Source organism: Lolium perenne, chromosome 2, assembly GCF_019359855.2.
Source record: "Lolium perenne isolate Kyuss_39 chromosome 2, Kyuss_2.0, whole genome shotgun sequence".
NCBI lineage: Eukaryota > Viridiplantae > Streptophyta > Magnoliopsida > Poales > Poaceae > Lolium > Lolium perenne.
In genome coordinates, this window is record NC_067245.2 from 289,215,079 (window position 1) to 289,226,121 (window position 11,043).

The 11,043-nt window shown below is 49.2% G+C and overlaps 2 protein-coding genes across 2 annotated transcripts; both read right to left on the reverse strand.

Annotated features, from left to right (window-relative positions):
* Nucleotides 1-385: 385 nt before the first annotated feature.
* On the reverse strand, nt 386-7,623 carry LOC139835837 (uncharacterized). The gene is made up of 3 exons (XM_071825706.1): nt 7,057-7,623; nt 6,682-6,980; nt 386-668 (listed from the first exon to the last, which is right to left on the reverse strand). The coding sequence occupies exons 1-3, from the start codon at nt 7,621-7,623 to the stop codon at nt 386-388; spliced, it is 1,149 nt and encodes a 382-aa protein (XP_071681807.1).
* Nucleotides 7,624-9,629: 2,006 nt separating this feature from the next.
* Nucleotides 9,630-10,389, reverse strand: LOC127336313 (uncharacterized). The gene has a single exon (XM_051363111.2). It carries the CDS (start codon nt 10,251-10,253, stop codon nt 10,014-10,016), a length of 240 nt encoding a protein of 79 aa, XP_051219071.1. The 5' UTR covers nt 10,254-10,389; the 3' UTR covers nt 9,630-10,013.
* Between the last annotated feature and the right edge of the window lie 654 nt (nt 10,390-11,043).

Below are 11,043 nucleotides of genomic sequence, written 5' to 3' on the forward strand. Positions count from 1 at the left end.
AGGTGGAGCCTAGAGATTCGTATTGTACAAGTTACAGAGTCCGGGAGGGTTTCCAACTCATCCTGCAAGATTACAAACATTATCTCCTAATACAACTCTAGCTTTCCTTAATATCAACTTGGGCTTCCGATTCTTCTTATTCTTCGAGTCGTGGGCTTTCAGTAAACCCCGGGTACTATCTTCGGCAGGCCCATTGGGGATGCCTATGTCACAAGAAGGTTGCCGAAAGGACGTCAAGCGTGTTGGTGTCATGGGCGGACCTACATGGTGGGCCGGGTGGGCCATGGCCCACCCCAACTTTTGTGAAAATTTCTGACTACCCTTAATTTCTGACCACGGAAACGGAGAAAACCACTGGGAGAAAGCCAGAAAGGGGATCGAGAGACTAGGGACCCCTTCTCCGCTCGACCTCCTCCAGGCGAACGACCAGAGACGCCACGGCACCGCGGCGGCCGATCTCCCTGTCGGCGAACGGCCGACGGGCGACAGTGGTCGATCCCCGCCCCTTCTCGTCACCGGCTAGCGCGACCCCGCCCCTTCTCCTCGCCGTCGCCGAACGGCCCGGACCGTCGGCCGTCGCCCGCTTGCAGCTCGCCGATCTCCGCCTCCGCCCTCGCCCTGGCCGGCTGGCCGAGCTGCTGCTGCTCCGTTTGACCTGCAGGTTGGAGCTGGAACCACGCCGCATGGTCCGAATGTCTGATAAAGTGGCTCTCTATCTCTGGGCTCTGGCTCTCTGTTTGTATTTGTGTGTTTGCATTTTTTTACCTAGTATTAGAAATTTGGAATCATTTGATATTTGTTTGTGGCAGCTGTGTAGATTGTAGAATTAGAATAGATGATTTAGAATAGATGATATATGATTGAAAATGGCAATCAATATCTTATACAAATTTTATTGTTTCTATTGTTATTGTAGAATTGATTATGAAGAGGCATAGAGATAGCATGGGGGTAGTTCTATTATTATTATTGTAGAATTTATCACATTTTGGGGAGGCGCAAAATTTTTTTTTGAGGTGTGCCCACCCTTCAACTTTTTCCTGCGTCCGCCACTGGTTGGTGTCCTCCAGCAGAGATTTGCTGTAGTCCGGTTCCCCACTATGATTTGGTCCAAAGATCACATATGAGAGGTGATGAACTGTTGTGCATGCTTACACAACATGATTATTGAGAATGAGCGAAAGTATCCAGTTCCTCTGGGCGAGCAAGCTGCACCATATGACAGAGAGGGTCCTCTTGCACAGCCTAATCACCAGGTGTCGGCATCGTGTGCTTCGTTCATCGCTATGCGTGAGGAGATTCGAGACTCCACAATGCATCAACAGCTGTAGGATGATCTGGTGGAGCACACATGGAGGCTTCGAGGCAACACCAACTAGTTTCCATTTGATTTGTTTCAAAACTTGGTAAATTATTTACTTGCTTTGTTGACCTGTAACGTTTATTTGTGAAAATAGGTCAAATATTGGCCAAAATTTGTCAAATACGCCGAACTGTGAGTTTATTTGTGAAAATAAAACCAACTACGCTGATCGTCGGGCACGAACGGCTGGAAGTTAGAGCTTCCCACGCTAAACTTTCATCCAATCCAGCGGTACTTGACCCCGAATTTGGCCGTGAGAAGCCTCAACGGCTAGAGATGCTCTAAGGGTTTCTGATAGTAATGCTCTAACTCCGTCCACAACTCTTGCATGACCTCCGCATCAGGCCTTCTTACCCAGTGAACCACTGGGCACTGGAGTCCAACCCGCCTGACAGTCCTACTCGAGCACCTACAGGGCTGATTGAACCACCAGTCTAGCAGTCCGCCACACAATCTTCGTCCTCCGAGCAGGAATATTCCACTTCACTCGTACGTTGAAATGACATTGGACTTGCTGATGACATACTTCTCTAACTGAAATTTCCGATGCATCCCATCTCCAAAAGGTGTCTAAATTCGGAAGAATGATCATGTACCCATTGTGCTCCCTCCTCTTAGGCTTGCCCATACAGCCACTATGCGTGATTGCCTCACACCCTCCTTGGTTGTTATTTCGAGCATTACTTCCACTACAGGAGGAAGCTAGTTATTTATAGACTGGGTGTAAGTGTAGACTTTATTGCCTCACCAAACTTCACATTAAAGCTACTGCATTTTCATTGAGTCCTACTCCGGTGCTCCCCCCTAACACAAGTTGAGAGTTTTTTTTCCAACCTTAGGTCCGCTGATCCATATCCAGCCCATGTATGCCGGTCTGTATACATACGGTATTTCCGTTTCTGATTTTGTGGGGAAATTGGTGGGGCGACGTACGCGGAGACGTCTATGACCTTTTTATATGTCCTGCCTATTCGGTACACGCACGTCACCGTAGTAGTACACTATACTTACAGAAAATAATCATACAAGGTAACGCGGGCTATACGGGCCTCTAGAGTGTCATACGTACATATCAGATTTTTAAATTTTACGATCATGACCCCGCTTACGAAGGGGTATTGGAAGATCTCAACCATTATTGTTTTTGACGTAGCCTGACATTTGCCAAGGGGGGAGCACCGGAGTAGAAGTGCTTTTCATTTCCTTTCGTATGAGTCTAGCTAGTTGTATCTAAAAGAATTAACATCATCTCAAAGGTGTATTATGACATCTTCAATGTATGCAGCCTCACGGCTCAGGCTGCCACATACATGGCTCCATCTTAGTGCTGAAAATAACCATGGTGTGATATCATGGTCGCGGGTTTAAATAAGAAATCCTTCTTCGTTTCATTGCTTCATCTCTCTTTTCTCATATACAAGCCCAATCTTTCTCGCGAATAATGGCCTATCGGTACCTTTACAGATTTATTTGTAATCTCGCGAATTGAGCCGACACCGCATCCATCTTAGGATGGCCACACAAAAATGTAGATTCAGTACCAAACATGTGTATAGATCAACACCATATCTTTTTAAAGGGAGACAAAAGATTCACCTCATTCTATTCTATTTAATAGATAGAAGAGTCTTAAAAAGACGAAAAAGGCATATAAGGTGATCGACTACTCTCCTAATATTACATAGCTCAAAAACTTCGTCCTAGGGTCACCTGAAGATTAGTTTAGGAAAAGGAAGCGAGACTTATTAGAGGGTGTCTCTCTCTAACAGAAAAGTCTTATGGAGATAGGAACCAAAGCCTAGTGTAAGTAGGGATGTCAATGGATACCCATGACCCGCGTATCCGTCGGGTAAAAACCCAACATGAGTACGGGTATGGGACATAATATTACCCATGAATTTGTAAATGGGGAAATATCATATCCATCGGGTAGAGAGGGCACGGGTACGGAATCGTAGAACCCATGCCCGCATACTCATTTACCTATCTAAATTTGATAAATGGGCCGCCTTAATATTCTAAACTACTTAATTTTCCCCTTAATCATGTCTTCACGCTGCTAGGATGAACCTCATGTTTTTCGGTCTCACAATTGTTAGTAGGTTAGTGAGGATTAGACCCCTATTTAGGATAGCTTTATCTCCTAAGTGTAAGTCTTTGTTGGCCTCCGGTTAAGTTAGGTTGGTTGGTGAGCAAAGAAAAAATGGGGGAAATTCCACTTCCCACCCTCTGCAACAACTAGGGATGCACATCCGGCTGTGAATAACCAAACTGAAACCGAAAACCGAACTGATAAAAACCTAACTGTAACCAAAATATGGGTTTTTTCAGTTATAGGTTAGGTGACAGTTAGCAAAATAGCTAATCATGTGTGAAACGGTTAATTCGATTTAAAATCAAAATAATTCAGTTAAACCAAATGAAACCGAATTGTGTAGACAACGGACGTTTATTTTGTGCTAGTCCAGCCAAACTTCGTAGTATTGTTTTATATAGGATCGGAATTGCAGTCTATACCAAGTATAGGTTCTAGCTTGTTGGTCTGGACGTGCAGGTTTGCGTGAATCTGGTCATAGTTTTTTTTTTTTTTGCATTTTTGTGTCTTTCTCTCATAAAATATTTAGTTTTTGTCATAAGAATAAAAAATATGAAATATATTTCAATAAAATTTATTTTTTACTCAAAAATTCGCGTCAACTTTAGTTAGTTTGGTTATTACCGAAATCGAACCGATATTTATGGTTATTACCGAAATCGTACCGTATTTTTATACGTAACCATATTTACTTAAAAACCGTATTAATCGAACCGAATTAACCATATTAACCGAACGCGCAGCCGGAGATGCACACATCCATTAAGTATGAGTACTAAGATTTTTAATCTTGGTAAGATTAAAGCATAGTCCTCATGATAAATTGCGTGAATACTAGATCTATCATGGGTCTCAAGTATAAATAGGAACCAAAATTCGTGTCCGCGAGGATTTGAACTCATGTGGTGGGTTTGTACATCCACTACCCCAGTTAGTTGAGCTATGCTCACTTCCTAATTAAAAATGGGAAGAATTTCACTTCCCGGTCTCTGCACCAACTAGGGATGCACACAACCATAGGCATGAGTACTAAGATTTTTAATATTGTGAAAGATTAAAGCATAATCCTCAAGATAAATTGCAACAATCCACCTTATGCCTAGAGTTTGCCGGATCGGGTGGTATTCGTACGCACGTATGCTTTTATTCCGACGTTTTGGTTTTGGAGGGAGCGGCGTGAAGCTCTGTTTTGTGTTGCCACCTGATGACATTCTGGTCCATGGTGAAATTAGAGGCAGGGAATATCATGATGGCCTGACTGGAGGACTAGCGATGGATGTTCGAGCCTCTGTGTTGTTGAGGGACTTTCTGTGTATTCTGGGTTTTGCAGCAGCAGTATTCAAGTGCGGGTGAGAACACATGTGAAATTCAGAGTCTCATCTTTCAGGATGAAAATCCAAGGTCTAGTCTTAATTGGTTGTGATTGGCATTATTTTGAGAACGGGGTCTATCTTCAGGGTGAAATCTAGAATATTTTGATCGGGCGACAGCGACACTTGTGCATTGTTACCTTTTGGAGGCGTCGTTTTTGGAGAGCCTGGAATTCAGGTGTTGTCTTGGTGGTGGATAAGCTGTTGCTACTAGGGCTAAAATATCGTAGCGGGACTTTCTTTTTTTCTTTTTTGGCTGTGTGCATCCATAGTAATATTAGGATATTAGGTTGTTGCAGAGGTTGGATTAATTGGTATCCATCGATATTAATATATTCTCTTTATAGAAAAATGTTTGTTGGCTAGCTACCGTCATGCAGCGGCAAACAACCGCCACACTTAATTAGGCCATTATTTATAGTTGATCGATCACGGGGCACAAGCACATTCAACGGTGCCGCCGATAGCGTCCCCCGGACTCTTGTCTTGGTCTCTTCGTTTCGACAGTTGGGCTTTGAACATTTGGTGGCAGTTGCAACGAGCGACAACCTCTGTTCGTTGCTTTCAGTTTCGGAGGAATGAATTTCACTTCACGCACGTACGTACGCGTTCTTGCTCCTCTCTCAGACCAGAAACAGATTTCGTTCCTGCGTGGAAGCTTCTCGCCTGTTGGCTGTTGCTTTGGCCAAGTCTGCTGGGAACCGGTGACATCGATGCTGACGAGATGTATCTTGACGTCCGGCATCGGCAAGTAAACAAAATCAGCAGCCTAACTAGCAGCTCAGTTGCCTGTTACTCCGGCGGCGGCGCGGCGCAGTTTCCTAGCGAGCGCCGCCGCGCCGGAACGAATTAGCGGCTGCTGTACCATAGTGCCATTCGATGCATGAATCTGCATTTACATTCCCTTTTCAAATCCTATTCTGAACTTCAGATGGAAGCATGAACTTCTATATATTCCTGTCTTTTTCTGCTGACACGTGCGCTGGGCAAAGCTGACCGGGCATCTCGATCGACCGAATCGACCTCCTTCTTCTCTCCGACTACCGACCTTCCTCCCTTCCTCTCCATTTTCTTATACATATTAAAATGCTGGTTGTTGAGTCTCCCTTGACCCATGTTTTACACGCGTTGCGATCTCTGATTAGGCACTTGATAAATGCGTCGCGCATGGCTTGCACGCACAATCTTTTCTTCTTCGGGATAGAATTGGGATACAGGCTGCGCGTATCTTTCCTGCTGGAGCCTGGAGGATAATCCTAATAAAACGGCATGAACGCATCTTAGAGCATCCCCACTCGTTTGGGCTCCCCACGCCCAAATCCGGACGAAACTACCTCCGGATTGGACGAAATTAAGGCGTGGGGAGTACCGTATTTCCAGTCGTCCACCCGGAGTTCGGCGGATAGAGTTTAAATTCAAACAAACCGCCGTCCCGCGCTACAAGTACGGCCAGATGATCGGCAAAAGGAGCAAAAGGATCAGCCACAGATCGGCGATCGGAGGGAAATTACACGGAAACAGTTTCCTCACACGTCGTGGCCGAAGAGGCTGCGGCGGCGGATGATGAACCAGCGGCAGTGGACGTCGAAGCAGCCGCAGTCGACGAGGTAGATGGTGAGGCAGACGAGGTAGGAGCCGGCGGAGACGACGAAGGACTGGCCGGAGTGGCTCGGAGGATGTCGTTGCGGTGGCCCTGGTACCAATTCCTCGTCTCCTCGTCCATCAGTTCCATGTCGCCGCCGCCCATGAGGAACGCCAAGTCTGTGTTCCTCTTCTTCGCCGCCGCCGTCGTCTTCAGCAGGGCGATCCGGACGCCTTGGTTGGCGAGCATCTCCCGCCACCTGCCGTCGAACTTGTCGTTCCTCCCGTCGGCGTGCGTCCTCAAGTCGGCCCAGCACTTGTCGATCGACGCGCATCTGTCGGCGGGATTGCCCGTCTTTTTGAGCTCTTTGAGCTTCTTCTGGCCGAGTTCAGGGCGCCCTTCCGCCGCGCTTGCCGCCGGAGCGTCGGGGTTGTACTGCTCGGTCTTGCTCTTCGAGAGGGTCGTGCGGACTTCCTTCCACTTCTCGCAGTTCTCGAGGCGGGCGTAGACGTTGAGGAACTTAAACTGCAGGCCGGTGTCGTCCGTGTACATGTCCAAAGCTCGGCGCAGCTGGGGAAAAAGAGCACGGCGATACGGGTCAGCTAACGACGATGTACCTCGGTGATGCAGGGTCGACGGAGCATACCTTTTGCTCCAAGTCGTGGCCGCTGATCGGCCGTTTCTCGCACTCCTCCTGTATGCCGTGCCATTTGCTGCACGCCGTCTGCATGAGCCCCCAATGGGTGGCCATTGCCTTGTCTCCCCGGAACACGTTCATGTTCGTCTTCTTGAAGTAGGGATCGACGAGTTTGCGCTCCTCGTACGCCTGCTTCACTCGAAGCCAATATGTGTCGAACGACTGATTGGCCCCGATTATGCCGTTCGTGGACACGGTCATCCAAGCTTCGGCGAGGCACTCCTCTTCCTTCGGCGTCCATTTGATACGCGGTTCGGCAGGCGGCGAGTCCTTCTTCCTCTTCTTCTTCCCCTTCGACAGGTTGGCGGCGGATTGAGTTGGCTCTTCTTCTTCCTCGCCTTCTTCTTCGACGGCTTGGCTTCCGTCGGCAACATCCTCCCGATGCTCGTTGCGCGCCGCCACAGCTGCCGTCGCCCTCGTCTCCTCTTGCGTGAAGAACCCCGGGCACGCAGCGGCGGCGGCGGTCATGAAGAACCCCGGGCTCGCAGCGGCGGCGGTGGTGCCGGAGGTGATCATCTCGTGGATCTCCTCTTCGTTCGGCGCCGCCATCGCACCGAACGTGAGCGGCCCTCGTCGCAGGGCCGGCGAGGTGCCCTCGAACAGGCCGCCGCCGCCGACGTCAACCTCGGGCGGCGACGGTGTGGGCTTGGACGGTTGGACGTAGGCGCCCTCTTGGAACACGGCAGTCGGCGACGGCGAGTACAGCGAAGACGAGAAGGAAGACGGGGAACTTGTTGTACCTTGCGTCGGCCATTGGCCGGGGAACATACCGCCGCTATAGGCCATGCTGATCAGCCTCGCTTGTTCCTCCTGGGCCGCCTCCGCCGACCTCTTGGCGGCGGCTCTTTTCACCCTCTCCGCCCTGGCGCTTGTTTCCACGTCGCGCCGTTGCTCGTCCGCCACCCACTCGGCGTTCGACATGCCCGGCGGCTTCGTCTTCTTCGCCCGCATCTTCCTCGCCGGCGCCTTCGGCGGCATTGTGGTGGACGAGAAGACGAGGAGGAGAGTGGTGGTGGACGAGAAGACGCCGCCAGGAACTGGAGCTGGAAGACGAGGAGATTGGGGGATTTCGGCGGGAGAGAATGGGGATATGCAAGCAAATTGGAGGGAATGGGGATATGCAAGCAAATTGGAGGGAAAATCGACAGGATTTGGTTTTCCAGTCGCCGACTACACGGGTCCACACGCCGTTTCGCGCCAAAATCTTTCGTCCGGAGTCCCCGAGCGCGCCCCGGGGGGCCGGGGGTGGCGTGGGCTCGCCGGATGGATTAAGGGCCAAATCCGGACGAAAACGAGGAACCGGGGGCGCGACTGGGCCGAATTTCGCCGTCCGGATGGAAAAAACGTCGCTCGGGGGCCTCGTCGGGGGGACGAGTGGAGATGCTCTTAGTGCCCGCCCGCTGGGAACTCAAACAAGCTAGGAATTGGAGGGTCCATGTATATCGTTATATCCATTTCCTGGTGCTAGTACACTCAGGCTTGCACGCTTGCCCGTTCAGATTGGCCAGACGGCTGGCTCATACGCACTGCAGTGTAGTATGTTATAATAATTAACCGCATGTATAAAGAAAGGAAAGATCAAACTAACCACTACAGGAAAACGCATATTTAACATGTACTTTTATCTTTGCCGGGTGTCTTTTCTCGGGACAAGGCAAATGAGCTCTTCGCCGGGTGCCAAAAAACAATACACGGCGAAGAATATTGTGCCGAGTGTTAGCATCCGACACAGAATAAGAACGCGGCACAATAGGGAAAATACACTCACTAAAGAATTACACACGTTCGACAAGGGGATCTTTGTCGTGTAGTCTTCGCCAAGTGTTGTACACGGTGAAGTTTTCGCGGGGTGTTTTTAGCCGTTCGCCGAGTATTTTCGATACATGGCGTACATATGTTGTTTCCTGTAGTGAATGTAGGATACACATGGGTTTTAAGGCGGGTCAGCAAAACTGCATTATCGCGGGAAGTTTACACAACATCTGGGGATCTCACAGATTCAACTATCTCAAGCGTTGGATTACAAAAACGTACATATAATAATGGTGACCTAAAACCATACCGCGGGGATTCGCCGCCGCACCCGGAGGTGACGGATCTCGCTCCGATCATTGGAAGTTTAGCTTGATATGAATTTAAATCACAATATAGTAGTGGACGTCAGCCTGCAGGTGTTGCCAACAAATCTGCTCGTATCTCTGTACGTACATAAATAAAGCGTTTTTTATCGAAAAAAATCTCTCTATGTAGGCGAATACGCGATGACCGCGAAAGGAACAGGTAACCACCGGCTGCTGCATGCCGTGGGAGCACACATGGGCATGGCAGTCCCGGACAAAGCCTAGCTACCATTGCTTCTTGGGTGCTACTACTCGGTTCAATACATACAGCCAGCCGTATACTGGGTAGAATTGAAGAGCTTGGGCGAGCAGTGATGGTGATTCTGCGGCTGCTACTGTGCAACAGTACAAATTGTACAGCTCGCTCGGGATCGATCGAGACGGGTCAATGCCACTCAGGAGTAGGGGATGCGCGGAGCCGTAGATTCCTGTTACGCTGGTAATAAGTGAGATGATTCCAACACTGGCTAGTAGATATAGCTAGTACCACATCACAACAACAGAGCGCCAGTTGCGCGCAGCGCTTCACGTGATCGATCGATGCACATGCACTGCATCTAAGTTCTAAATTCTAAATCGATCGGTCCTGCTAACTCTAACTAGTCGATCGCCTAATATCTACTCCTCCTTAGAATTATTAAGCCAGAAGAGCACACCACCATTGTCAGCCGACCAAGAAGAACTGAAGAACCCAAGAACTCGACCTGATTGTGATTGATCGATCACTTCGTATGCACGCCAGTTGGTGGACGAGCATCGGGGCAGGAGGCAGCCCTGATGGAGGAGCTAGCTGTAGAGGGTGACGAGCCGGCGGAGGCACCTGGAGCAGGAGTACTTGCGCTTGTTCTTGAGGCACAGCGGCAGGCACAGGATGCGCCGCTCGCTCTCCACGTCGGTGGCCACCACCGGACCACCGCAGCACGGGCACGCCCCCGGCGCCTTCCTCGTGCCGACCACCCGCTCCTCCTCCGCGCCGCACAGCACCTTCACCGCGCCGCCCACCCGACCCACTGCCATTGCCGCCATGGCTCTTCTTCCGAAACTGCAAAGGTACCAGGTGTGTCGAGGAAGAAAGGGGAGGGAGAGGAAGCGAGGGTGGTGGGAACTTTGGGTTTGGAAAGCTTGGAACTTTTGGGGATCGCGAGTGGCCGGTGCCCGGCCGGTTGCGGCAAATATATAGCGGACGATCGAGGGCGCCGGCAGGCAGGATCGTGCTGAGACCGCTACGCGCGCGTGCGATTGCAACAGATGTCGGTATCCGTTTGGGGTTTTTCCTCGCTGCCTACGTCTCGATGGGCGGCTAGCTTGCAAGGGCCATGTGCGATGTTCCCAGTCAAAAATACTCCTTCCGCCAACAAACTTACATTCTAGATAAAAGAAAACAATTGTAGAAAAAAAAACACAATCAACTAATAAAAAGTTTAATTATTTACATGAGATGCTCTCATATTTTGTGCTAATTAGACCTATTGCATGTGGTACCTCTTTTTCTATGCTTACTTGTAGTTTTTTTTAAACGAAATACGGTAGGAGAAGCCCCTACAGTGATTTTGTTTTTAAATAATAAGAACCCGAATTCACGTCTCTAGGGATTTGAACCTGGGTGGCTGAGTTGTATATCCACTTCCCTAACTAAGCGAGCTATGCCCACTTCTTAGACTACTTGCAGCTTTTGCATTAATGAACGCCTTTCTACGAGATAGTTGATTGATGTTACTGGGCTTACATACACATAAAATGTATTTTTAATAGTGGTATTGCGTATAAAAACAGAGGAAGTACTAAACAATCATTCGCGAGTTTGGTGATTTCAAAA